The 23,415-nt window shown below is 42.6% G+C and overlaps 1 protein-coding gene across 1 annotated transcript; it reads right to left on the reverse strand.

Annotated features, from left to right (window-relative positions):
- Window positions 1–908: 908 nt before the first annotated feature.
- On the reverse strand, window positions 909–20,731 carry sack1c (scaffolding CK1 anchoring protein C). Its single transcript, XM_087841133.1, has 5 exons — window positions 19,664–20,731; window positions 13,830–13,997; window positions 13,043–13,167; window positions 3,453–3,689; window positions 909–3,269 (listed from the first exon to the last, which is right to left on the reverse strand). The coding sequence occupies exons 1-5, from the start codon at window positions 20,177–20,179 to the stop codon at window positions 2,513–2,515; spliced, it is 1,803 nt and encodes a 600-aa protein (XP_087697259.1). The 5' UTR covers window positions 20,180–20,731; the 3' UTR covers window positions 909–2,512.
- Window positions 20,732–23,415: the final 2,684 nt, after the last annotated feature.

A 23,415-nucleotide genomic window follows, 5' to 3' on the forward strand; every position in this document is an offset into this window, starting at 1 on the left:
AACTTCAAGTTCACATTCTCCAGTAAATAAACTGTAAAAATAAAGTCGAAGAGTGTTTTTCTTAACAGTGACCCAACTTCATGTATATACAGTATAATGTACATTACATGGGAAAACATATACAAATAAATCAAATGTCCAGCTGATTTGGGGGCAAATAAAAACAGAAGGCGCCCACTGAATGAGCAGTAAACAAAAGACACACATCAGAACTATTGATCAGCTTATTGCTTAGAGTGATTTTACGTCCTCATCTGCTGCTCCACTGAGGAGGAATCCCTGCGGTGCAGAGTGATGAAGAGCATAATAATTAATCATTTATATACAAATCTACAAGCTTGCTGTAAAACTGTGCAGCGGGAGGAACGAGCCTCCGTTACGAGGAAAGCTGAGGAACGTAAATGTAGATTCTCGACACAGATCGTCTCATCCGACGTAAACAAAATGCCCTACGACCCTACGACCCTGCAGTTTAGTTTCTCCCCACTTTCCCAGAACATGACGAGCACCACGAAACATCCTGGCGTTGCTTCTACTATTCACAGCACAGATTGCTCCCTGTGCCGAACAACGAAAGTAAAACTGTGACCGAGACTAACCGAGGCTGCTGGAGACAGGCTGTCGCAAATGTGACTGCAAACCTTAAGGCAGGATGATCAAGGCACGTGTTGTCGTACTCCCAGGAGCAAAGGTTACTAAACTTCACTGTTTGTGACTGGATGTAAGATTTCTGTCAGGCTGCGTATTTCCAGGTTTGGCTTGTTGGAATAAACTGTAGAGTTCAAATTGATTAATCATCATTATTTTGATTGAATGATTGTTTCACGTATAGTCACGATTAAACAATAATGATATGTAGGGATGCACCCGATACCGATACCAGTATCGGTACCGATACCAGTATCGGTATCGGTACCGATACTGATACTGGTATCGGTATCTGGGCCGATACTGTAAAATGTGTGTGTACTCATACTCGTAAAAGTTAACCGATACCATGAACCGATACCAACTTATTTCATTAATCAGAGGGTGGCTTGTCATTTCTGTTTTTTAGATTGGCCACTAGGGGGCCAATTATTATTTTATTTATTATTTATTTTATAAGTTTTTATATTTTATTATTTATTTAATAATAATTATTTTGTTTGTTTGTTTACAATATGGACACTCTGCAATAATTTAAAAGTTTATTTTATTCTCAAACCTAATTTGTATTTATTTTATTCCAAACAGAAGTGTTTATTTATTATTCTGAAAGCTCGAGACAGTGCCAATAGTTCAGTGATATTTTGTTAAATTACAATGCGGAGACTCTGCAATAATTTAACAGAAGTGCTTATTTTTCACTTGAAATTTTTTTGTGGTTATTTTTATTAAGATTTTATTTTTTATCGGCAGGGAATATAATAAAACCTGTCTTCCAATTAATTGTATTTGTGTGTGTGTGTGCGTGTGGTAGAAGTATCGTTTTTTCTACTCTGTATCGGCAAGTACTCAGATCCAAGTATCGGTATCGTATCGGTTTGAAAAAATTAGTATCGTTGCATCCCTAATGATATGTTATCTTTAATCTTCTTAAAGATTCTCATTGTCATCGCTTTAACAGTGCAAACCGAATATTTGAGAGATTTTAATTTTTACATCTTAACTTTTTCCCATAATAAAAAATCTTATGTTCTATCTAATTTAATATTTTTTTACTTCGTGGTAGTATATGGCATGACTCGTTTACAGAAACAAAAAATAACCTCAGATTCAAACTTCTCCAATAAGAACTGTGGAAGTTCACAACGTGAACCCCAACAACGTGATCGTATTAATCTGCAGAATTTCAGCAGTGATCTTTTTTTAAACCGTCACCATATTGAGAGCTACTACTGGACCCCAGGCTGGGATCCAGTCAGAAAAACGTTAGTTTCCATCTGAATGTAGCATAAACGTTCACTAAATGCGAGAAAAATCTCTGTGGAGGAAACAATTCTCCAGCCCTGTTATTACAAATATTATTATATTCTTTAAAAAAAGCACAATAACTGCAGAATCCTACGTTTACCCAAAGGAAAAATTCAAACTGTTGCTCAGGAATGTCGCAGAGTATAAAAATGTAAAGAAATGCCCACATGAAAGCCTCTGGAGTGCTGAAAAATTCACATTTCGATGGTTTTCACGTGTCAGCAAACAATCAGTGGCTTATCTTTGAAACTTATTTCACCTATGAGATCATATTTACTCAGGTAGTGACTGTAGTTGAATCATGATGTGCAGATTTAGTAAAAGTGTGATTTGTTTGGTAAACTATGACCTCAAAAAAAGCCAAAAACCTCTCGTTTGATAAACGGGAAACCACGCGGAGCCAAAATGGCTCCTCAACAGTCTTAGTTTCCTGTAGGGCTGAAGTCTGAAGACCAAACTTGAGCAATTTCCAAGATCTCAGAGTCTTTTCTTTATAATATAAGATACCAGAGGAATGTTCCGGAGTCACAACCTCTCTGATGGTTGGCCTTCCAGTCTAATTCGTGCCCTTGAGCTCAAAGCGGCTGTACACTTGCTTGGGCTTCATCTTGTTGTATTGGTTCACCAGGTCCAGCTTGCTGTGGCCCAGCGTCATTCGTTTCTGGTCCTTCCGGCTTATTATACCGACCGGAGACAGCGGCGGCGGTGGACTCTGCTGACTCTCCGGCTCAGTTGGAGAAAGGTCCGGTCCTCCCCAGGGTGAGCCGTGAGGAGACGGAGTCCTCCGGAAGTTGTAGGCGTCCCTGTCTTTAGAGTTGGATGACAGGAGGTAATCTGAAAGTTTGGTGAACATCCCGCTGGGGAGCCTTTGCTTAGGCGGCGGTTTGGTGTCATTGACTGGGGAGGGTATCGAGGAGGGGAAGAGATCTGGTTTGTGATCGTACAGCCCCAAACCCTGAAACTTGGTAGAGGTTCCACCGATATTTGCCCGTAAGACATCTGCTGCGTTGGGTTTGTTCCACTCAATACCCATCGCTTGACCGTAGGCCGGTGGCGGGCGATCGGGAATTGGGGCGAAATTGATTCCCCCGTTAGCAGAGCTCCGCCCTCCTGGTGTAGGGGTCTGTCCTCCCGATCGGTCGCTCAGTCCTCTTCTTTCAGGACTCAGGTGGGAGCCAGCTGCAGCCTCCTTATCATGACTTTGCGTGACCTTGTAGACGGTGTTTGAGGACATTCCAGGTGCAGCCTTCACACTGGAGATGCTGTTACTCGATTGGCTGCTAGAGTTCTCGGAGCACACCCTGTCCCGCTGCCTGTGGAAGAAGAAAAGTTAATTATATTACCATCATGATGTCACCTAAATCAAGCTTTCAAAGAGTTTCTGCTGCAGCTGTCATTCACATAATTAACTCAGGAAAAAAACTTCTCTTGGTGATGAAACTTGGAAAAAACGAAAACCTTGAAAGCGTCTATCCTTACAGCGAATACCTTCTTACCTTTCAGACAGTAGATCCAGCCCGTGGCCTGGGCTGAGCCCCAGAGCCAGGCCGGGGGCAATCATGGGAGGGTACGGTGGGTAGTACGGCATCCCGTCCTCCTCCGGGTTGTAAAAACAGTCGATGATCTGAGAGTCGGCGTACAAACAGCGAAACTCTCGGTCAAAGCTGTCGGCGATGCGCCCCGAGAAATGCATCACCATGTTGCTGTGCACCTGAGCCGACAACCAGGTGAAACTGGAGAGAAGAGGTCAAAGGTTAGAGTCAGAGATCTGCCTCTGTTTTTTGGATTTAAGCATGCATAACAGAGTACAAGGTGTGAGATGGATGAGCTTTTGAAACAGAACCAGAGCCTCTGAGGGACAGCATAACATTTTCTGGTGACACAGTCTTCCCCATAAACTTCCTTCACAGCCGATGAATGAAAATCAGGTCGAGTGATCGGCATTTTGACCGGCAGCCATCGCAGAAGCACGAGAACAAAGGGACATAACCTGTCTTCTTCTCAGGGATCGAAAAATAGCAACCAAGCTGAAAAATCCAGATGTGCCTGAGAAGATGACCCTGAATGGAAGATCTGCCAAATGCAACTTAACTCAAGTTTTGGATTTTTTTCCTGAGACCTTTATGAACTCTTGGACTTGAACTATTTTACTGCTGATCTGGTGAATGGCCTGTATTTGTATAGCGCTTTACTCGGTCCCTATGGACCCCAAACTGCTTTACACTGCATTCAGTCATCCACACATTCACACACTGGTGATGGCAATCGCACTGACAGAGGCACTGACTGGTACTCAAAGGGAACTTACTATAAATGCATTAATGTGTGTTTAAGCTGCGCCTTATTGCTAAGGCTAAGCACTATGTCCCTCACAAAGATCTTGAAAAGCTCATTCATGCTTTTGTGACTTCTAGATTGGATTACTGCAACTCCCTCTACTTTGGTCTTCACTCCGCTCTCCTTCACAGACTTATTTAGCCCCTCGTTATCTTGTCGATCTTCTTAGTCTATATGTCCCTGGGCGAGCCCTCAGGTCTTCAGCCCAATTACTCCTGGCTCAGCCTGGATCTAGACTTAAATCTAGGGGTGACCGTGCTTTTGCCCTGGTTGCACCGAATCTGTGGATTCCTATCGCTATCCATGCGTCAGACTCCGTTTTATCTTTTAAATCCCGTTTAAAAACTCATTTATTCAACATAGCTTTTCCATCTAGTTAGCGTCCCTGTTTTATATTTGGTTCAATTTCTTATTTATGTACTTTATCTTTTAGCTATATCTGTTCTTAGTAACTTTGTGCTGTATAATTAGTTCCCTTAACCTGATGACGTATGTGGTACTTTGTTAATAGTCTTTTATTTATTGTCTTAATTTTCCTGTTTTTATTGTAAAGCACTTTGGTGTACCGCTGGTCTTTTAAATGTGCTATACAAATAAAGTTGTATTGTATTGTATTAAGTATATAACAATAATTATTCAACTATATGTGTTTAAAGACAGAAAGGCCAGAGTGAATTTTAGGTGCAGTCGCCTCTCTGCAGAGGATTTGTCAAAGTTCTGATTTGAACCTCGCTCAGCAGCGGACGGCAGTATTTAGCAGTATTTGATGCATCAGTTATGCAAAAGATCAGATCACACTCTGTGCAGCTGCTGATTACCAGGTGGCATTTCAAGTACAATGAGTTCACGCAGATAAAAATCAGAAAGTGAAAGCAGTTCTGGATAAGAGCCTGAATAGATCCAGGGACGAGGCTTGATGTTTGTCACGCGCGGCAGGTTTTTCTGCCATCATGTGCATGAAATCTCAAAATTATGAAACACAAACTGAGGCTGAGACTCGGTACCTCTCAGCTGTGTCTGTGTAAATTATCTCCCTCCACCTCCAGCTGATAAACAGCCCTGCAGTGAGTGTTAACTACTTCCTGGACGATGATGAGTCAGTGCGATGACTCATCAGTTTATCAGCCAGCGAGAGGTGGACGCGAGGTGCGCAAACACCGAAGGCGTCTAACTGAGCAGCGCAGACACTTTACTGCTTTTATGTGCCGGCGAGACAAAGGTTCAGGGTTAGACGACCACACAGACGTCTGAGTTTTAGCCACATTACAACGTTTCTACAAGTAAAAGATGAAGATGTTCTACACCTTTTCATTAACAAGTCACAAAATGTACCAGCTGTTTACAGATACACAAAGCAGGGTGAGTGGGTGGATGGTGCGTTAGCCGAGCACCAGCGCACCCTCATCAACACCAACCATCATGATACATGTTTGTTAAAACAGGCTTTAAACACCATATTGTTTAACAGTAATACTCATGTTAGAGTCAGCGTTACTAACATACACTCTGACCTGTCTGAGCTGCTAACAGCAGGGGCCTTTGTTTTGTTGTTGCATCATGTTAGCCGTTTAGCTAATCGCATATTTGCTACTTTAGCCAAACTAGCATTCGTGCACATTTAAACCCTGCAGAAAGACTCGTTTTCTAGGACACCTCGTACTTCTACAGATACAAGTTAATGACACAGAGTCTGCATCTGTTTCATCTCCATAAACAGAACCTGTAATACATTACTAGACGTTTTATTGTGTATTTAAATGACAGCAGAGTGTTTGAGTGCTAGCTAATTTTGTCCCTATAATATCTGATCTCAGGCCAGTTGGCAAATTTGATTCTGATTTGCACAAATGTGAACCAGACAGCATCTCAATGATATCAGAGCAGATGTAATTCATAGTTTAACTGATTCACTGGCATCTTCAAAGCAACACAAAGAACTTTAATACTAGAGGTGGGAATCACCATACATCCCACGATACGATATTATCACAATACTTAACGCACGATACGATATTATTGCAATTTTTTAAAAATATTTTGCGATATTCAGATTCTGTACATAAAGGTAAACTTTATCAATATTCATTTTCTCTAATATCAAAGTCTCACACTCAGTCTTTCTCTCATTTCAGTTTGATTGTTGACAAACTGAACGGTTTGTATTACAGTCTAGTCCAACTTAACTGAATCAACCATCTGGTACAATTATAGCTATTCTGAACTATGCAGTTTATGAAAACTATGCAGCCCCTTCAGCAACTGAAGAATTTGAAAGTAAATTAAAACAAAATATAATTTTACATTAAATCAAAAAGTTTTAAACTTAATTAAAATAAAACATGTCTTAAATTAAAATAAGTAAACTGTCATGTTTATTGCTGCCATAAAAAGGTTAAACACATTTGGACAGTGAAGGAATGTCAGGATTCTTGCTCAGAAAAAGGATCAACATGCTCTGAAGTCAGAGCACAAAAACCTTTTTGTAACAAAATATCGATTTCTGCTGTCCCTGTATCGATACATTATTAGCAAACAAAATATCACCATGCTACACAGTATCCATTTTTTCCCCCACCCCTACTTAATACTCATGGAAACTTAAAATGAAATTTACAGATTTACCAAAACTGATTCTTTTCTTATTGTAATCAAGTCATTACAGACTTGACTGTGTGAGAACAAAGCAAGACAACCTCAGAGGAACCTGCAGGACGGCGTTCCTCAGCACTAAACCACTCAGTGCTCAGCTATGTTTGATATGATTCATCTGAATTCCTGATTAGTTCTGAAGAAGAACAGCTCAGAGCACACCTTCATTATCTAAACACCCGATACACATAAATGGTCATTTTCAATGACTTCCAGTTCAGATCATAAAGTTGTGGTTTATCGCGTTAGGATGCTCAGCCGTTTAAGATAAACTGTTTCCAGTTACCTGCTGCTTCCTGGAGCACTTACAGCCTTCGTGACAGCGCACCTTTTCGCTGTTCAGGTGATAAATGTCTATAACTGAAAGCATTCAGCCTGAACGTGCTTCACAGCACTTTACCCCCATTTATAGCTTCATAAACAAATACTATAAAGTAGACTGGAGCTAGCGTGTTTCTGTTGTCTGATTGGATGTTGTTGGTTGGTGTACTATAACTTCTGCAGTGAGATCAAACAAATATCAACGTCTTCTCTCTATAAGACATTTATAAATATTATTTGAGTTTATAACAGTGTTTAATGAGTCGTTGGGGCATGATTATGGGAAGCTGGTGTCTCTTTGGTGATTGGTTGATTGGCCGTTGTTGGTTGGTTGCCTCTGAGATTGCTGTGTTTTGGGGTCTTTTTGGTAATATTTGCATAGTTTCTTTGCTGGTTGCTGTGGATCTCTATTGTCTTGCTCTTTACTGGTTGCCTTACTTGCCCTTTGAAATATACTGGTTTCTGTTGATGCTTAAGACATCACATTCTATATATATCTATATACTAGGGGTGGGGGAAAAAAATGGATACTGTGTAGCATGGTGATATTTTGTTTGCTAATAATGTATGGATACAGGGACAGCAGAAATCGATATTTTGTTACAAAAAGGTTTTTGTGCTCTGACTTCAGAGCATGTTGATCCTTTTTCTGAGCAAGAATCCTGACATTCCTTCACTGTCCAAATGTGTTTAACTTGTTTTTGGCAGCAATAAACATGACAGTTTACTTATTTTAATTTAAGACATGTTTTATTTTAATTAAGTTTAAAACTTTTTGATTTAATGTAAAATTATATTTTGTTTTAATTTACTTTCAAATTCTTCAGTTGCTGAAGGGGCTGCATAGTTTTCATAAACTGCATAGTTCAGAATAGCTATAATTGTACCAGATGGTTGATTCAGTTAAGTTGGACTAGACTGTAATACAAACCGTTCAGTTTGTCAACAATCAAACTGAAATGAGAGAAAGACTGAGTGTGAGACTTTGATATTAGAGAAAATGAATATTGATAAAGTTTACCTTTATGTACAGAATCTGAATATCGCAAAATATTTTTAAAAATTGCAATAATATCGTATCGTGGGATGTATGGTGATTCCCACCTCTACTATATATGTATATATCTATCTACTTAGCACTTTTAATTCTTATTCTTATTTTTATTTTCATGTCTATTTAAGCGTTATATGACAGTATGTTTGCACTAAGTACCGCAGCAATTTCCTAATGTTGTAAACCTGCTCAACATTTAGCAATAAAACCCTTTCTGATTCTCGTTTTAGCTTTAAACTATTTACGGCAAATGTTATATATTCTTTGAGATTAGCAGATTCAGATATTATCTGCATAATATCCAGTAATCTGTGTTGATATTTGGTTCTCAAACAAACTAATCAGTTTTACAGCTACGGGCTCGGCGCTTCCCAGGAATCAAGTTACTTTTATTTGATTCAATATTGAAGTGATAAAGTTTGTAGTAGGTGTTTGTTTGTGCTGTTTGATACTGCGTCTGACCCCACCCTTTATTCCACAATCAGCAATGGAATTAGAAGCCTGTCAGCCTGCGGGGCTCCGCCCTCTTACCTGCCACATACCTGAAGCAACACTTAATCCTCCCAAAACAACACTGTTGCAAAATTAGAGTTACTTTGTATGTAAAAGACAAAACAGAATCAATTTAACGAAACAAGAAGCAGAGCAGGGCAGAGGTGAAAACAGAGAGAAGGAGACGAGTGTGCGAGTGAATGAATGAAGGCGACACACCTGAAACAGGTGACTAAGGTTAAAGAACGAGTATGAAAATATTTCCGCTCAAGTATGTTTTGCAAACTATGAATGTTGAGCTGACTGCGTAGAAATCTACAGGAAAATGGAGTACAGACTTCGTCCTGTAGACAGCGTGTTTCCCCACACATCACCGCTGCCTTTAAGAGTAAATGCAGGGAACAAAGACCTTAAAGCTCAGCACAGATAATGAGAGAGGCTTTAAGGTGACTGCAGTGTGCCATGACGTACACATACCTGTGTACAGGCACTATGACCTAAACAACGAGTCCAAAAAAAGCCATAACTAGCTTCGTACAATCAGCAGCTGCCTGCAAAGTTAACTCAATATAAATTTGTCCCAGTTGACCGAGAGACACACGGCGAGCCTTATGACCGAGTTTTACGAGCACCGTGCAGCTGCGTTACACAAAGTCGTTAAAATCACCAGAATTTTACAGCACAAACTGTCCACCAGCTTCACGGCTATATTACAGCAACGCCACACTTTGAAGCACATTACAGGGACTTGTAGTCTTTTCCTTGAGACTTAAACAGTCCGAGTCGTCTAACAGAATTTAACCATTTAAATTTTGTGGTTTAATCCCTTTAAGGAAGACGAGTCCTGAGATTTACAGACTCAGTGCAACATGAATAAAACAAAAACAGCTAAAAACCCCACGGTGCTCCGTCTGAGCTGTGGATGAGTAAGCGACAGCAGAATTCACACTAAATTTCTGCTTTGAAACTTTCCAAACACATTTTAAGCCCTTTTTCAAGATGAAATACTAAATTCTGCTGCTAGAGCTGCTCACGCCTCAGTGCTGCTGTAGTCATCTATGTTTCAAACCCCACTCAGAGTCAGGTCCTTAATTATATATATATATATATATATATATATATATATATATATATATATATATATATATTAGGGGTGCAACGATACAAAAAATTCACGGTTCGGTTCGATACTTTGGTGTCACGGTTCGATATTTTTTCAATACAAAAAAAATGTTCATGCCTTTTTAATTTGTCATTTATTAAAATTATAAATATATATTTTAACTCAAAAGTACAGTTTTTAAATTTAATGTTGCTGAAACAACAAAGTAATAAAAAAATAAATCTATCTGATGGAGAAATCACTCGTCTTTGGAAAAGAGAGTTTATTACAGAGAAATGTCTCTTTCCAAAATAAAAGCTCTACTATACGCTTCTTCTGGGCTATATTCTCAGCAGCATATTAAACATATCAGGTCCCCATAAGGAGAATCATGTGCTAACGGCTGTCTAAATGACTCGGGTAAAGTTTGTAGCGTGCGTGCTTGTTGTTTTTGTCTGCTTCCACTTGTCTTTGCACTAGGATGATGTCGGAGTAAATGTGCAGTCATATTCGTTGTGTTCCCACTAGTGCTGTCAGCGTTAATCTGAAATGACGTTAACGCCACAACACGGCAAATCTCCGTTAACGAGCTACCGCGGATCGACCCGTGCGTGGGGCTGGACGGCCAACAAGTTAACGAGCTAACTGCGCTAACGCACTAGTTCCCACCAATGTAATTGAGCATTGCGTGGCACATCCGCAGTGTTGGGGAGTAACGGAATACATGTACCGCCGTTACGTATTTAAAATACAAAATATGAGTAACTGTATTCCGTTACAGTTACCGTTTAAAAAGGTGGTATTTAGAATACAGTTACTTTGTTGAAATAAATGGATTACACGGCGGTACTTCCCTGTTTCATGTTGTGGCGGGTCAGGACTGTTTGGGTTTTGTTTGACAGCTACGTTCTGTTGTTCCAGGTGGCAGCGTTACGGTTGCCATGGTTACAGGGTGACGCTCTCTCTCTGCGTGTTTCCTGGGTGAGAGAGCGCCTGTTGTTGTTGTTGTGCTAAGCTAACAGGCAGAATGCTACAGGTATAGCTCTAAAGAATGTAGCATCATGGGCAGTGTAGTCCGTGCTGCAGGGAGAATGGACTGCCATACCCGTTATGTGTCTGTGAGCGAGGGAGGGAGAAAAAGGAAAAGTACGAGCTGTCATCGAGCAGAAACGGGAGCTGGAAGCATGTAAATATAATAATAACCACTGCAGCCAAGAAGAGAGCCTGACGAGCCCAGCTGTAAGTAAGCTATTAAGACTCGACTGTACACCGTGTTCGTGTTTTCCTCCAAAAACAATAAGTTCTGTTGGAGCAGCCTTTCAACGCCTCTCTCTGTCTCTGCTAGCAAAGTTGACCCAGACAACAAAGTAAAGCTAGTTTTCAGCTACGAGCCCGACACAGAACCCACCGTATTAGCCAGAGGTCCCTTTACTACGGTTCGGAGCCGCGGACCTTCAGTAACAGTAATAAATCACAGCAATAGTACATTCATGTAGTTGTAAACAGCATGATAATATATTAAGTAATCCAAAGTATTCAGAATATGTTACTCTCATTGAGTAATGTAACAGAATACGTTACAGAATACATTTTGGGGCATGTAATCTGTAATCTGTAATGGAATACATTTTAAAAGTAACCTTCCCAACACTGCACATCCGACATACTGTTTTACTTTAGTCCATGACGCGCTTACCTTCATGAGGGTGGGGGAGGTTCAATTTGCCATGTTGCAACGAGCTTAGCTTCTGTCTGCTAGCTTGCACTGCCTCAGTGAATCTGCGTTCGACTACTCTGCCTAGGCTGCACTGTCGAGCGCAGATCCACTGAGCGCTCAACACAGACAGCATCATCAGAAGGAAAGTTGATAAAATAAATTAAACATTTTGTATTGTTCATACATATGCGTACCAAACCTAAAGTACTGTATCGAACGGTTCAATATCGATACGAGTATCGTTGCACCCCTAATATAAATATAAGTCCAAATAAAAATCCCAAATAAAGCCCTGCGAGTAATTATAACTGACAGGTAAATGAAATAAGCAGCTTATATCAGGTTCATCTGCAGGGCTGCAGTTTTATTCTAGCACTCCAGGTTGTTGCTATCAAGGCTGATGAGCGCACGGCCGTTTGTGAGCGTGCGTGGAGAGACGACGCGCTCATCAAACATTTGCATCTCCTAAATGGTCCTGTCTCTTTGCGAGTGGTTATAGGGCTGGGCGTGGCCGCCCCGTGGCTCTGCTCCTCTGGACGGTGAAAAGCATCACAATCGAGTAAATAATAATCTTTTTCAGCAGTTTAAAAAAGAAGCATCAATGAGGTCTCTGCTGGTGCCTGCAGCTCTCATCCTTACCCACCTGCTGAGTGTGTAGATGTAATTACAGGTATTACTCAGGTATTCCCACAGCAGCTCGTGGCCTACAGTTGCTCAGCTGCACAACGCGAGCTTTGTCACGCTGCTTATCCGATCAGACAAACCCATCACGCCGAGCTGCGCCAGCTTCCTGCTGTAATCTGCTGCTGGATGCAAAGTCGGTGTGAGGCTGCTAAAAGGAGAACGGCCCGCTCGGCTCAGCTGACGTTAGACACGTTTTTATGTTTGCATTTTATTCCTGCTGCAGTTTTGACCTTTTTACTACAGCCAAGTAAAAGCAAAGCGACATCAGACGGGTATAAGACCATCGCAGCTGCCGCGGTGCCGCCGTTTGCCTTTATTTAGTTCAGTAAGACATCCAAACTTCTGCTTCTCTCTGAGCCTAAGAATGACCGACCGTTTTATCCCTCAGTCGCATACAGTGAAGATAAAAGATGGACGCGGCTACAGTGACATCACACACCGAGCAGAGCGTTTCAGCTTTAACTTCACTTCTTCTAAGGAAAGGGCTGCAGTCCCACATGTTACAGAGAATATCCTTAAAGCAGCTTGATGCACTGATGTGTACGCTCAAAGAAAGACTGAGGAACAGGAAACATGTCAACTGCAGGAGGAAGACCATCTTCATTCGAAGAGCAAGATTTGTATTTGGTTCATCTTTTAAAGACTGTGTGTGTGTGCATGTGTGTGTGTGTGTGTGTGTGTGTGTGTGTGTGTGTGTGTGTGTGTGTGTGTGTGTGTGCATGTTCCTCACCTGTAGGATCCGGCGATGACCTCTTCACAGTCGATGATCATGAACTTCTCCAGGACTTGTCCGGTGAACTTTTTGCCGCTCTTGGTGCAGTACGTGTCGCCACAAACGCTGCGAACACGCATGTTCTGCACACACACACACACACACACACACACGCACACAGAAACAATAAGCACAGCTGTTGTTCCTGTAAAGACCATAAAACTTTTAATTTGACCTGAAATCTCGTTTCTCAAACATGGAAAACGTTTTGACTCTTTACAGACGAACCAGCAGAACGAGCACGAACTTCCATCACATCTGACCGACAGAGTCGTCACTCTGAGATGTAGGAAATTTTCCATCTTTTTTTCACTATTCACTTTCAATGATAAATACATTAACTGGCAAAAAGTGGATGAATAACTCCAGCTTTAAATGGGACTTCTTACAGGTTCCAGTCTCATTGTTATTCTCTAACGTCGGCCTTTGGTGTGCCCCATCTTTGAAATAAGCTGTTCTGGCTCCGCCTCCTTTAAAACAGCTTTATTCTAACTGGTTGCTACAAATAAATGGAAGGTTTCTACAGTAGGTGGGCGGGGCTTCTCAGCTGTGCCTGAAATGACCATATTTGGGATGTCTTCTTTCTATGACATCCTGCAGAGTCAGGAATGGAAAAAACTGCGAGGCCCGAGCTCTGGGGATTACGTGCAGCGAGTTCACGTTCTTGTGTTTAATATGAGCGTCTGAGGGCGCCGCTCGTGTTTGCCCCTCGCGGCCCTGCGGTGCTGCCGTGTGCTGTACTTACGCTGCGGTGAGTGTTCTGAATATCCAGCGCGGAGCACATGTCTGTGAAGTGTCCGAGGTTCTTCTCGTCCAGCAGGATGTAGACGGGGACTCTGCGCTTGTTGGACGCCTCCATGAGGTCGCAGAGCAGGTCCACGTCCGTGAACACGTCCATCACCACGGCGATCACCTGCAGGAAAGCCAGACGTTAGCACAAAGTGTTTAGTGGACATTTCATGAGATCTGCGAGGATCAACAGCCAGAATTTCAGCTCTCTCTGACGCTCACCGCTCAGGACCAAAGGCGTTTCAGAAGCTGCTGACTGAACTTTGTTCTTGTTCCTGTGATCTGAGTTTCCACGCACAGAGCAGGTTTACTCTTTTCTCTCAGGTTTAAGATTTCACTGTCTCTTCTTTCCTGGCCAAACAGACACGTTTGATTTATGAAAACTCTCCGGCCGTCTCTGATCCATAAAGCCGACCTTTGTTCAGCTCGGCCTCTCTGTCTTTACTGACTCTGGATGTTGTATAAGTTAGAAACTCCAGGATATAGGCCAAACTGTGAGGGTTTAATAGGTTAGAAACTGGAGCGAAGTGAAGAAATTATCAGAAAACAATTAACTGACGCGCTGCAGCTTCATCGGTCGAGTTAAACTTGAAATAAAGCCTGAATTCTCTCTCGGGGACGTCCCTGCTCCGGTCACAGACTGCAATGACCTTCGTTTTCGGTGCTTCTCCTCTGAGTAAAATCCTGGATCCAGATCTTTCCTGTCATGTATTTATCAGCTTAAAATTCTGAAATTCAGCTTGTGGATGAAACCCGAGATAAACCCGACTGAAACGCAAGAGTGTAGATCTGTTTAAAGGTCAGCGTCTGTTTGTGATGTGTACTGGGGTCTTAAAGAAAACATGATGACTGATTTTTTTATTGTTTCTGAGCAGATTTGAGGTCATTTGGTTAAGTTTTTAACTCAGTTACGCTCCATGACCTGTAATTTAACTGCCTCATGCTGTTTTCATGTCATCTATCTCCTAAAAGTTTCTAAGAGGTCAGAGGTCAGAATATGTTCAAGTTATCCATGTGATACAAGCCTGCACTCTGCACACACTCTGGGAGGGGATATCCCTAATATGGTCATCTCAGGTACCGAAACCCCGCCCTCCTGCTGTTCAGATCTTCGAGGGGCAGCCAATCAGACTGAAGTTGACTGAAACAGCTCGTTTCAGGTCGGGTCATGCAAAGCTACACCTGACCTTAGTTTGTAGGTTTAGCCCGAGATCCTCAGGCGCAGGTTTTAATCTGTTCCTCAGGCTAAAACTGGAGGTCAAAGGTCATTCACAGTCACAACCCTCAATGCTATATCTAAAGAAATCAGGTCAGCTGAGTCAGTGACCTGTGAGAGACGCTAAAGGTGAGCAGGGTTAACATTTTCCCTCGTGGGCCATCATCATGAAATTTCTCCACTGATTACTGACGTTAGAATTATTTCTTTATGCAGGCCAAGTCGCTCTGAAGTCAACAGGGACAAACTACTGTTTGTGTTACTGCTTTGAGCTCACTGGAGGTGTTTCGTTGACTGCTGTTTGAGCAAAACCAAACACTGTCGGGGGGCTCTGGGTATCTGATGCACATTTTCATAATTTTCTGACATTTTTTGATCTAAACAATAAAAAAAAATTCAATTTAAATGCAGGAAGTAAAAAGCGTTCTTGGAAAAACTGAATTTCTCAGAAGAGCACTTTTATTAAAACAACGTGCAGATTTGAGTAGAGCTCACAGATTTATGACCTATGAAAAGATAATTGCAGCTTCACAGAGTCTCCACAGCTGGATTAACCTGTTCTGTGTCCCCGGGGTAAAGCCGTGCTGCAGAGGCCCGCTGATGGTGTTAAAGTGGGAGGAGCTAAAACAGCTTGTTTCAGGCTGCACAAAGGCCCAGACTAAGATACACGAGGCTTATTTCATACTGAGAATCATGCAAAGCTGCTGTAACAGAGCCCAAGGATGAAAATCTGCAGCAGGATGGGTTTGCATTAAGGCTGCGCCGTGACTAGGGCTGCCACAAACGATTATTTTGATAGTCGACTAGTCACCGATTATTTTTGCGATTAGTCGACTAATCAGATCATCATCCATTGGACGTAAAACGTACAGCTTATTGCACCAGCAGCATCTGCTCTTATATAACTATCATTAGCTTACAGCTTTAAGTGTTTAAGGTATGTGCTAACTAAAAATAAAGACAAGATGATCGTTTATTAAATTTTAATGAAATTTGCAGATTGTTTCGGTGAAGTTTAATAAACTCCTTGCTATCTAAAATATAACAGGACACCGGAGTAAATTCTCGAGCATCTCACACTTCTGATAATCAGCTGTCTGCTTGACGTTTATTCAGCTGTGTAAAAACTAAAACTTTAATCTCAGCCAAACCGATTTACTCAGGAACAAATAAAATACTAAAAAAGCCAAACAATAACATTTATAAGTTATCTAAGTGACTTATATATCATGTTTAACCTGAGTAGCGAAAGACAGCGGTGGGTTTGAAAACGATTTGCCGGGAGTCCGGTGTTCTCACGGCTCTAGTTAGCCTAGCCCCCGGCTAGCTATCGAGCTAGTGGGTAACAGACGTCTCCGAAAACGTCGGAGCGCTTTTGAAAATATGTGGTGTCTTGATAAACTGAGCAGATATTTGAGGTTTACACAGCTACATTCTCGCCTGAAAATATGTTAAACGTTTATTTTGTGACCCAGAAAGAATAATAAGAGTAATATTAAAACTAACTAGCTGCCGCCATTGTTGGAAACTGAGCTGGGCTGCGCTATGAATTCTGGGACACAGCTTCTTCTTCTTCGGGGTTTAACGGCAGCTGGCATCCTTGTACATGCAGTGCTGCCATCTTCTGTTTCAGTCCGTTATTACACTCTTAAATCCTACTACTTATTCCTGCGTCTTTTGTGATCTTACAAAGCTTCAAACGACGCGTCGACTATTAAATCAGTCGTCGATGATTTTGATAGTCGACTAATCGTGACTAGTCGACTAATCGTGGCAGCCCTAGCCGTGACATTTTCATTTTTTAGCTATTTTAAAAAAAATGTTTAAAAAATTAATGAATCCTTTAAAGTAAATGAATAAAAATAATCTCTCACATCTTCAGATATCTTTAAAATCCAAGACATTTGATTTATTTTACTTTATGTGGGACAAAGAAAAGCTCCAGATCTTGTCAGAAGGTGCAATAATCTCAAAAACCTGCCGATAATAATATTTGTATCAGCTGATCAACTAATCAATAATTCATTTAACTCCCAGTTTGAGTTAGATTGTATCTGAAGAATTCACAGTAAGCTTATGTAATAGTATTATCATACCTTAAGTTTTGCAATATTATGATATTTTGTTTGTAAGGTGATGTAATGAGATTACAATGTGTGACTGGTAGTAAATCGTTAGTAAAACTGACCCAGCTGAACACATGCATCTGCCTTTAATGAGCTGCTGTCATTGAAGCAGAGGGACTCCGGGGGTCCGGGCCCCGGGGCCGCTGCACACTCTGCTTTAACTTAAATTAATAATGAAGACTGCTGCGCTGCTCACCTGCAGGCCGGATGCTGCAGGAGGGTTTTACTCTGAGCCAGGCCTGCGTCCTGATTCACTTCATTTGCATTTAGGTTTATCTGTCACTAAATTAAGGAGGTCAAAGTTCAGTTACTGTCCTAATATGCTGAAATGAAGCGAAAAGAGCCGTTGGAGGAACAAACGTGCAGCTCTGAGAGCAGCTGTTTGCCCGCTGCATCAACCAACTGACGAAATGCATCCAGAGTGTCATTTGATCCGAAACCTGCTGAGTCGGCACAGACGTGTGGGAAAGAGGTCGGCGTCTGCGTCTGAGAGGAAACAGCTTCTCCTGCACGAACGCGCAGACTGGTCAGGTTCATGTAAAAAACCGCCTCACATTAAACACGTCTATTTATACGCGCAGGAGGAGGAAGTGACTCACACGCAGCGCGTGCCCGACTGTCTGCCAACAAACCTACGGAGCTTCTCATTTGACTGTTACGTGATCGCTGATCGGGAGACGACGTGCGAAACGCTCTGAACGTTACAGAAAGTCAGAGAAGCGGCGAAAAGTTTGGGTTAAGGGTCTTTCATCTGCCGCCTCGTGGAGGTCACGAATACAGCAAAGAGGTCGGGGGCGCCGGGGGGGTCAGAGTCTCTGTTTAAAAAGAAGCTTTACACTAAATCTGACATAGACAAAAAAATACCAACACACACACACACACACACACACACACACACACACCATCTGCAAAGAGACAAGAGAAACAAATGAGGAGAAAAAGGCTGCAGCGTCAATGCAAGATTATAAAAGCTACATAATGAATAACAAACAGCTACTCGACAAGGAAAAGTGCTGCAGACGCACACAAAGGTTCAGGAGTAACACAAACCTGTCGCACATGCCTCAAACACAAAAGGCGACTTTAAAAGAGACTCAAAGTCAGCGAGGACGAAAAAAAATGATGCAAATGTTGAACAGACACAAAAGATGGAAACTGTGTGTGTGAGCTCGGGCAGTGTGACAGCCAGCCCTCTGCTCCCTGGACCTCGAGCAGCCGGCCTCGAGCTCACAAGCTGATAAGAAGAGATCAAAGATGGCGGGCGGTGGCAGGAGGTGGCGGGCGGGCCCCGGCCTGCTCACGCTGTTTGTAAGCAAGCCGGGTGGAAAACGCTCCAGCGAGCTGCACCTCTGTTCCTCCAAATGAAGACTTTGTCCTGGTCTCGAGCCTCCACACTCGTGCGTCATCATTAAAAGGACAAAAATGGACAAAAGTGCAAAGATTTTTTTCTATTTCTCGACTTCAGCTGCCAAACGACGTGTCAGCAGCGTTTCAGCCTCAGTGTTGAGCAGCGACTGTAACGTTTGATCTAATCTCAGCTTCAAGAGGAACTCCAGCCTGACTGTAGTCAGTTATGATCATTTCCCTTTGTTCATCTGACTGTATTCAGGCTTCATTTCCTTCTTTGTTATCACCTCTTTAAAGCCGTTTCACTGGGCGCATTATTGGCACGTAGCAGCACTTAAAGCTGCTCTTAAAGCCTGAAACGTGCAGCACAGCTCGGGCTTACAGGCAGCGCTACACTGGGAGTAATAATGGGCAGAATCTGTCTTTGAGCGCAGAGCTGCTGCACACAGAGTGAGGTCACTGATCCCAGCTGCTGACAGACGACTGTGTTTACACAGCGCAAACTGCTCTAACACGCAGAGAGCGACGTGCTTTGGATCACACTAAATATTCAGCTGTATAAAATCATTTTGCACACCGTTTACACTTGAATGTTTCCAACTCTCCACATCTGAAGCTTTTATTTTGTCCTGTCTGATAACAAAATGTTTTCACAGGTTTGAGGTGACTGCTGAGAACTTTATTGATAAGAAGCTTTTTCACAGTGTGTTATGAACCCCAATGAGAAAGCTGCTGCTTTGTTTCTGTGACTTATGTCAAAGGTCACCAGGATGAACTCTCCTGGTGCAGCTTTCAGTCTGTAAAATGCAGATTTGAGACTAAATCATTTCCAGCTTTTCTCTAAAGAATAAATAATCCGAGTTTACAGATGTGTGACTGAGGAGAGCTCGAGCTGGACTGTGGAGACTATAAATATTCAGACCGCTGTGAGAACAAAGCACACACTCATCAATAATACAGTCGGAGCTTTGACCTCTGCTCTGCCGTGACTGACCGATCAGCTGCTGTCAGGAATAATCGACTAATCGATGAGAAGCGGCCTCCTGTTTCAGGCTGTTTAATAAAAGATCGCAGTTTCCGGTCCCCTCGGAGCCCTCTTACCTTCTTGGCCTTGTTGATCAGGGACCTGATGAGGTCTTTGATGTTGTGGCTTTTGTCTCTCTGGAAGAAGATCTGAGTCTCCGACGGTCCGTATCTCGTCGGTGTGTCCGGCCAGCCGAGCTCCAGCATCGGCGGCTCCTCGTCGGACATCATGGGGAAGTAAGTTCCAGAAGTTAGCTCGGACACGGCGTCCCCGTCCCCGAAGTCCCGGTCCCCGGGCCCTACGCCGTTGCTGTCGGAGCCGCCGCACGTCTTGCTGGCCGCGTGCTGCGTGATGTAGTGGATCTCCAGCGGGGAGAGGAAGTTCACCTCCCGCTCCTCGGTCAGCACCTTGCGGTACTCCTTCTCCCCGTGCTCCAGCAGTGCGTCCGTGGCCAGCCGGGCCGCCTCGTTGTGGCTCAGCTCCAGCGTGGAGCCCTGCCGCCACGGGTTCTTCACCTCCTCCAGGCGGGTGGCGAGCTTGCCCAGCGGCTTCCTGCCGTTAGAGGCCGGCCTCAGGCCCTCGGAGCTGATCATGGTGCTGCTGCGGTCAGCAGGTGCGGGATTAAGCGGGTACACCGGGTCTCTGACCCCCCCTCCCCTCCCCCGGGGTTTGAATAGAGAAATAAGGTGCGCGGGGAGGTCGGGGCAGGAACTACCTGCTGCTCTGCTCCGGGAACATCGAAGAAAATCCCAAAGTGCGGATTATGTGAGACCACAGCGGGCAGTAATCCGCCCCGGCAGGAGGCTGCAGCCCTGCGCTTAATCACTCAGAGTCCCGGGAGTTAAAGGCGCAGTTCAGTCCTTCTGCGAACAGTCCGAGCCCGCAGCAGCTGCTGTGTCTGCTGCGCCCTGACGCTCCTAATGGTCCCCACTTCTCTGGTTCCCGGTGCGCTGAGCAGGATGTGAAGTCCCAAGAGCCTCTTCAGCGCAACGGCCGCCTCCTCTCCCTCAGCCCGTGTGTGTCCGTGTGTGTGAGAGAGACAAAGTGTGTGTGTGTCAGTGTCAGGTGTGCAGCTTCTGTTCACCTGGCTCTACCTGTCCCGTCCCAGATCTCGGACGTGGACAAGCACCTCCCATTATTCCCGTTGTCAAGCCAACCGACTCACAATAGGTAACCCACCCCTTTGAGAGGACTTTCAAAATAAAGCTCCAAGAGAAAGCGGGAGAGAGAGAGAACTGCAAATAAGTAGTTTAGTAGTAAATTAACAAAACAGTAATATATGTGAAAGGGATTACACTGAAACACAGCTGCAACAAACATTTGAAAATAAATGTTAAAATAAAAAGATGTGATTTAAATTGACATACAGACCAAAGCAACAATGAAAAAAACTTTTTCTCATTGATATCATCATAAATGTATGAATATAATGGTACAGAGCTACATATATGATGTATATGGGAAAAATCTGTTATAACAGATAACCACAATAAATGATAGAAAACCCAAAAGTGATCGATATAAAAGATAAATTAGGAAAAAAGTCTAAAAAGATTCACATGAGCTAAAATTTATGGATAAAGGTAACATTAAAATAGTGATATATCAGTCTTACAGTGGACATAAATCTTCTGAAATAAAGCTAAAAGTCATATAAAAAGTGAGATGCTATTTGTTATAAAAGTTGAAACACATATTTAAACAGTTGGATTAATGCTTGGATGGTTGGATCTCAGTTTCAATCCACATTGAATTCATTTGAACGCTCATATATTGCGTTTCTGTGCTTTTATTTTGAAGGGGACATTTCCCTCATATCTCTCTGATAACCGCGCTAATTTTGTCCCTGTGATGTGGCTTTAGCTTCTTTTTGTTAGCAGGAGTTTAAATAAAGTTTCCCAGCAGCCAGTTGATTTCCTTCACAGTGGAAAGCTTCATCCTCTGCTGTGGGAAGTGCACACCTCTGAGAGGAAATATTGTTTTCTCTCAGTCTCTCAAGTCAACTGATGTGTGAAATGGAAAACGCTCCCCTGAGACTCCAGCCCAGGTAGCTGCTGCATGAAAGCTGAAACTCCAATTCACCTGAAAGCTCACACAGGTCCCTGCAGACTTTTACCTTCTGCAGAGTGCACAATAAACATCACATGTGATGATTTACGGGAGGGCATCGGTCTGATTATGTGCACTTTACAGCAGCGGTCTCCAACCTTTTTTGCGCCACGGACCGGTTTGTGCCCGACAATATTTTCACAGACCGGCCTTTAAGGTGTCGCGGATAAATACAACAAAATAAAACTAGTACCGGTACTGAAAAAAAGAAGATTTATTCATAACACACGTGAAAAGACCCAGGAAAACCGAGTAAACGCTAAAAACGATAACAAAATAACGCTGAAAACCGATAAAAACCCTAAAAACTATACATTTCACACCTGAGCCTCAACCGGTACCAAACGACTCACGGACCGGTACTGGTCCGAGGCCCGGGGGTTGGGCACCGCTGCTTTACAGCACGATGTAGCACAAACTGATAGGCTGAAAGCCTCAAGTACCCAAAGCTGCAGTTCCTCTGACGTCCAGCAGAGGCTCCAGCAGTGAGTCAGTCCCCATGTTAAACATTTACAGCAGAAATAAACATGTTTACAGCCAGATGCACAAACAGTTTGGGCTCTGCAGATAACGCCCCCCTTCAAAACAACAGTTTTTAAGTGTTATAAAGGGGCGTGGCCTCTTTAACTGACAGGTGGCCTTAGCTGCTAGCTGCGTGCTAGCGTGGTTTCAGCTAACTGGAGTCCCTGAACCCCACCTGTGTTTGTCCTTTTAGAAGCAGTTATTTCGAAGCCTCTTTCTATTTTATTTCAGTCATAACAAAAAAATTTTGAGGACATTTCTGTAATTTTGTGGCGATTTTGTTATTAATTGTGCAGCTGTTCTGTTTCTGTGGGTGTTACAAGGAACTAATCATTATTTTAAATGACTCTTCTTTTCCCTGTGATTTGGTTATAAAGTTTTAAGATTTTATTTAACCCTTTGAAATCATTTTGGTTTTTAAGCACAATCATTCCTGTGGTTTCATTTCACATTACAAACATTTTTAAGTTGTTAAAAACAAATAGAAAATGTGTCGTGTGGCGAAAGATTGACAGATGTAACAAAAGAAACAAAAGGTTGAGAACAAGGAAACGATTTCTCTAGAAGCTCACGGTCCTTCCAGAGAACTGAGCGGCAGTCTTTGGGTATCGTGTTACTTTTGAAAGATTCATCAGAAATTAAAGCGAATTACCTGCAGGAAAGGAGGCAGGAAAGGAGGCAGGAAAGGAGACGTCATTTTATTCATTCTGACAGGCTACATCCATCTTTTGACTACAGTTTGTGATTATAAACACACCTGGTACCCAGGTAACCTCGTCCTCACATCCCTTATAAAGGCACAATCATGTTTGAACATGTGAAGATGGCATCTATATGTTATCTGATGTGATTTTTCATGATTTCACTGAAAACAGCAGAGGAGGAATCAAACATGGACGATAAACTCGAGCTCTTACATGCGAACGCTTCACTTTAACGCTGCTGGTCTACATCATTTATCTTTTTTGTCATTTCAAATCTGATTCTGTGATTTTGTTGGTAGTTTTTTGTGTAATTTTGCTCATTTTTGTTACTTTGTTGTTTATCTTTTACAGTTTTCATTATGAGCGTTTCTGTGTTTTTCTAAACGTTTGATCTTTGTGTTGTTTTTTTGTTGTTTCATGAAAATTTGTGTCTGGATGTTTGATGCTCTGCTTCTCTGTGATGTGATCTGCATCTTCTACTTTGTTGTTCTGAG

This window comes from Neolamprologus brichardi, chromosome 5 (assembly GCF_056152115.1).
Source record: "Neolamprologus brichardi isolate AB-2024 chromosome 5, ASM5615211v1, whole genome shotgun sequence".
In the NCBI taxonomy this organism is placed as follows: domain Eukaryota; kingdom Metazoa; phylum Chordata; class Actinopteri; order Cichliformes; family Cichlidae; genus Neolamprologus; species Neolamprologus brichardi.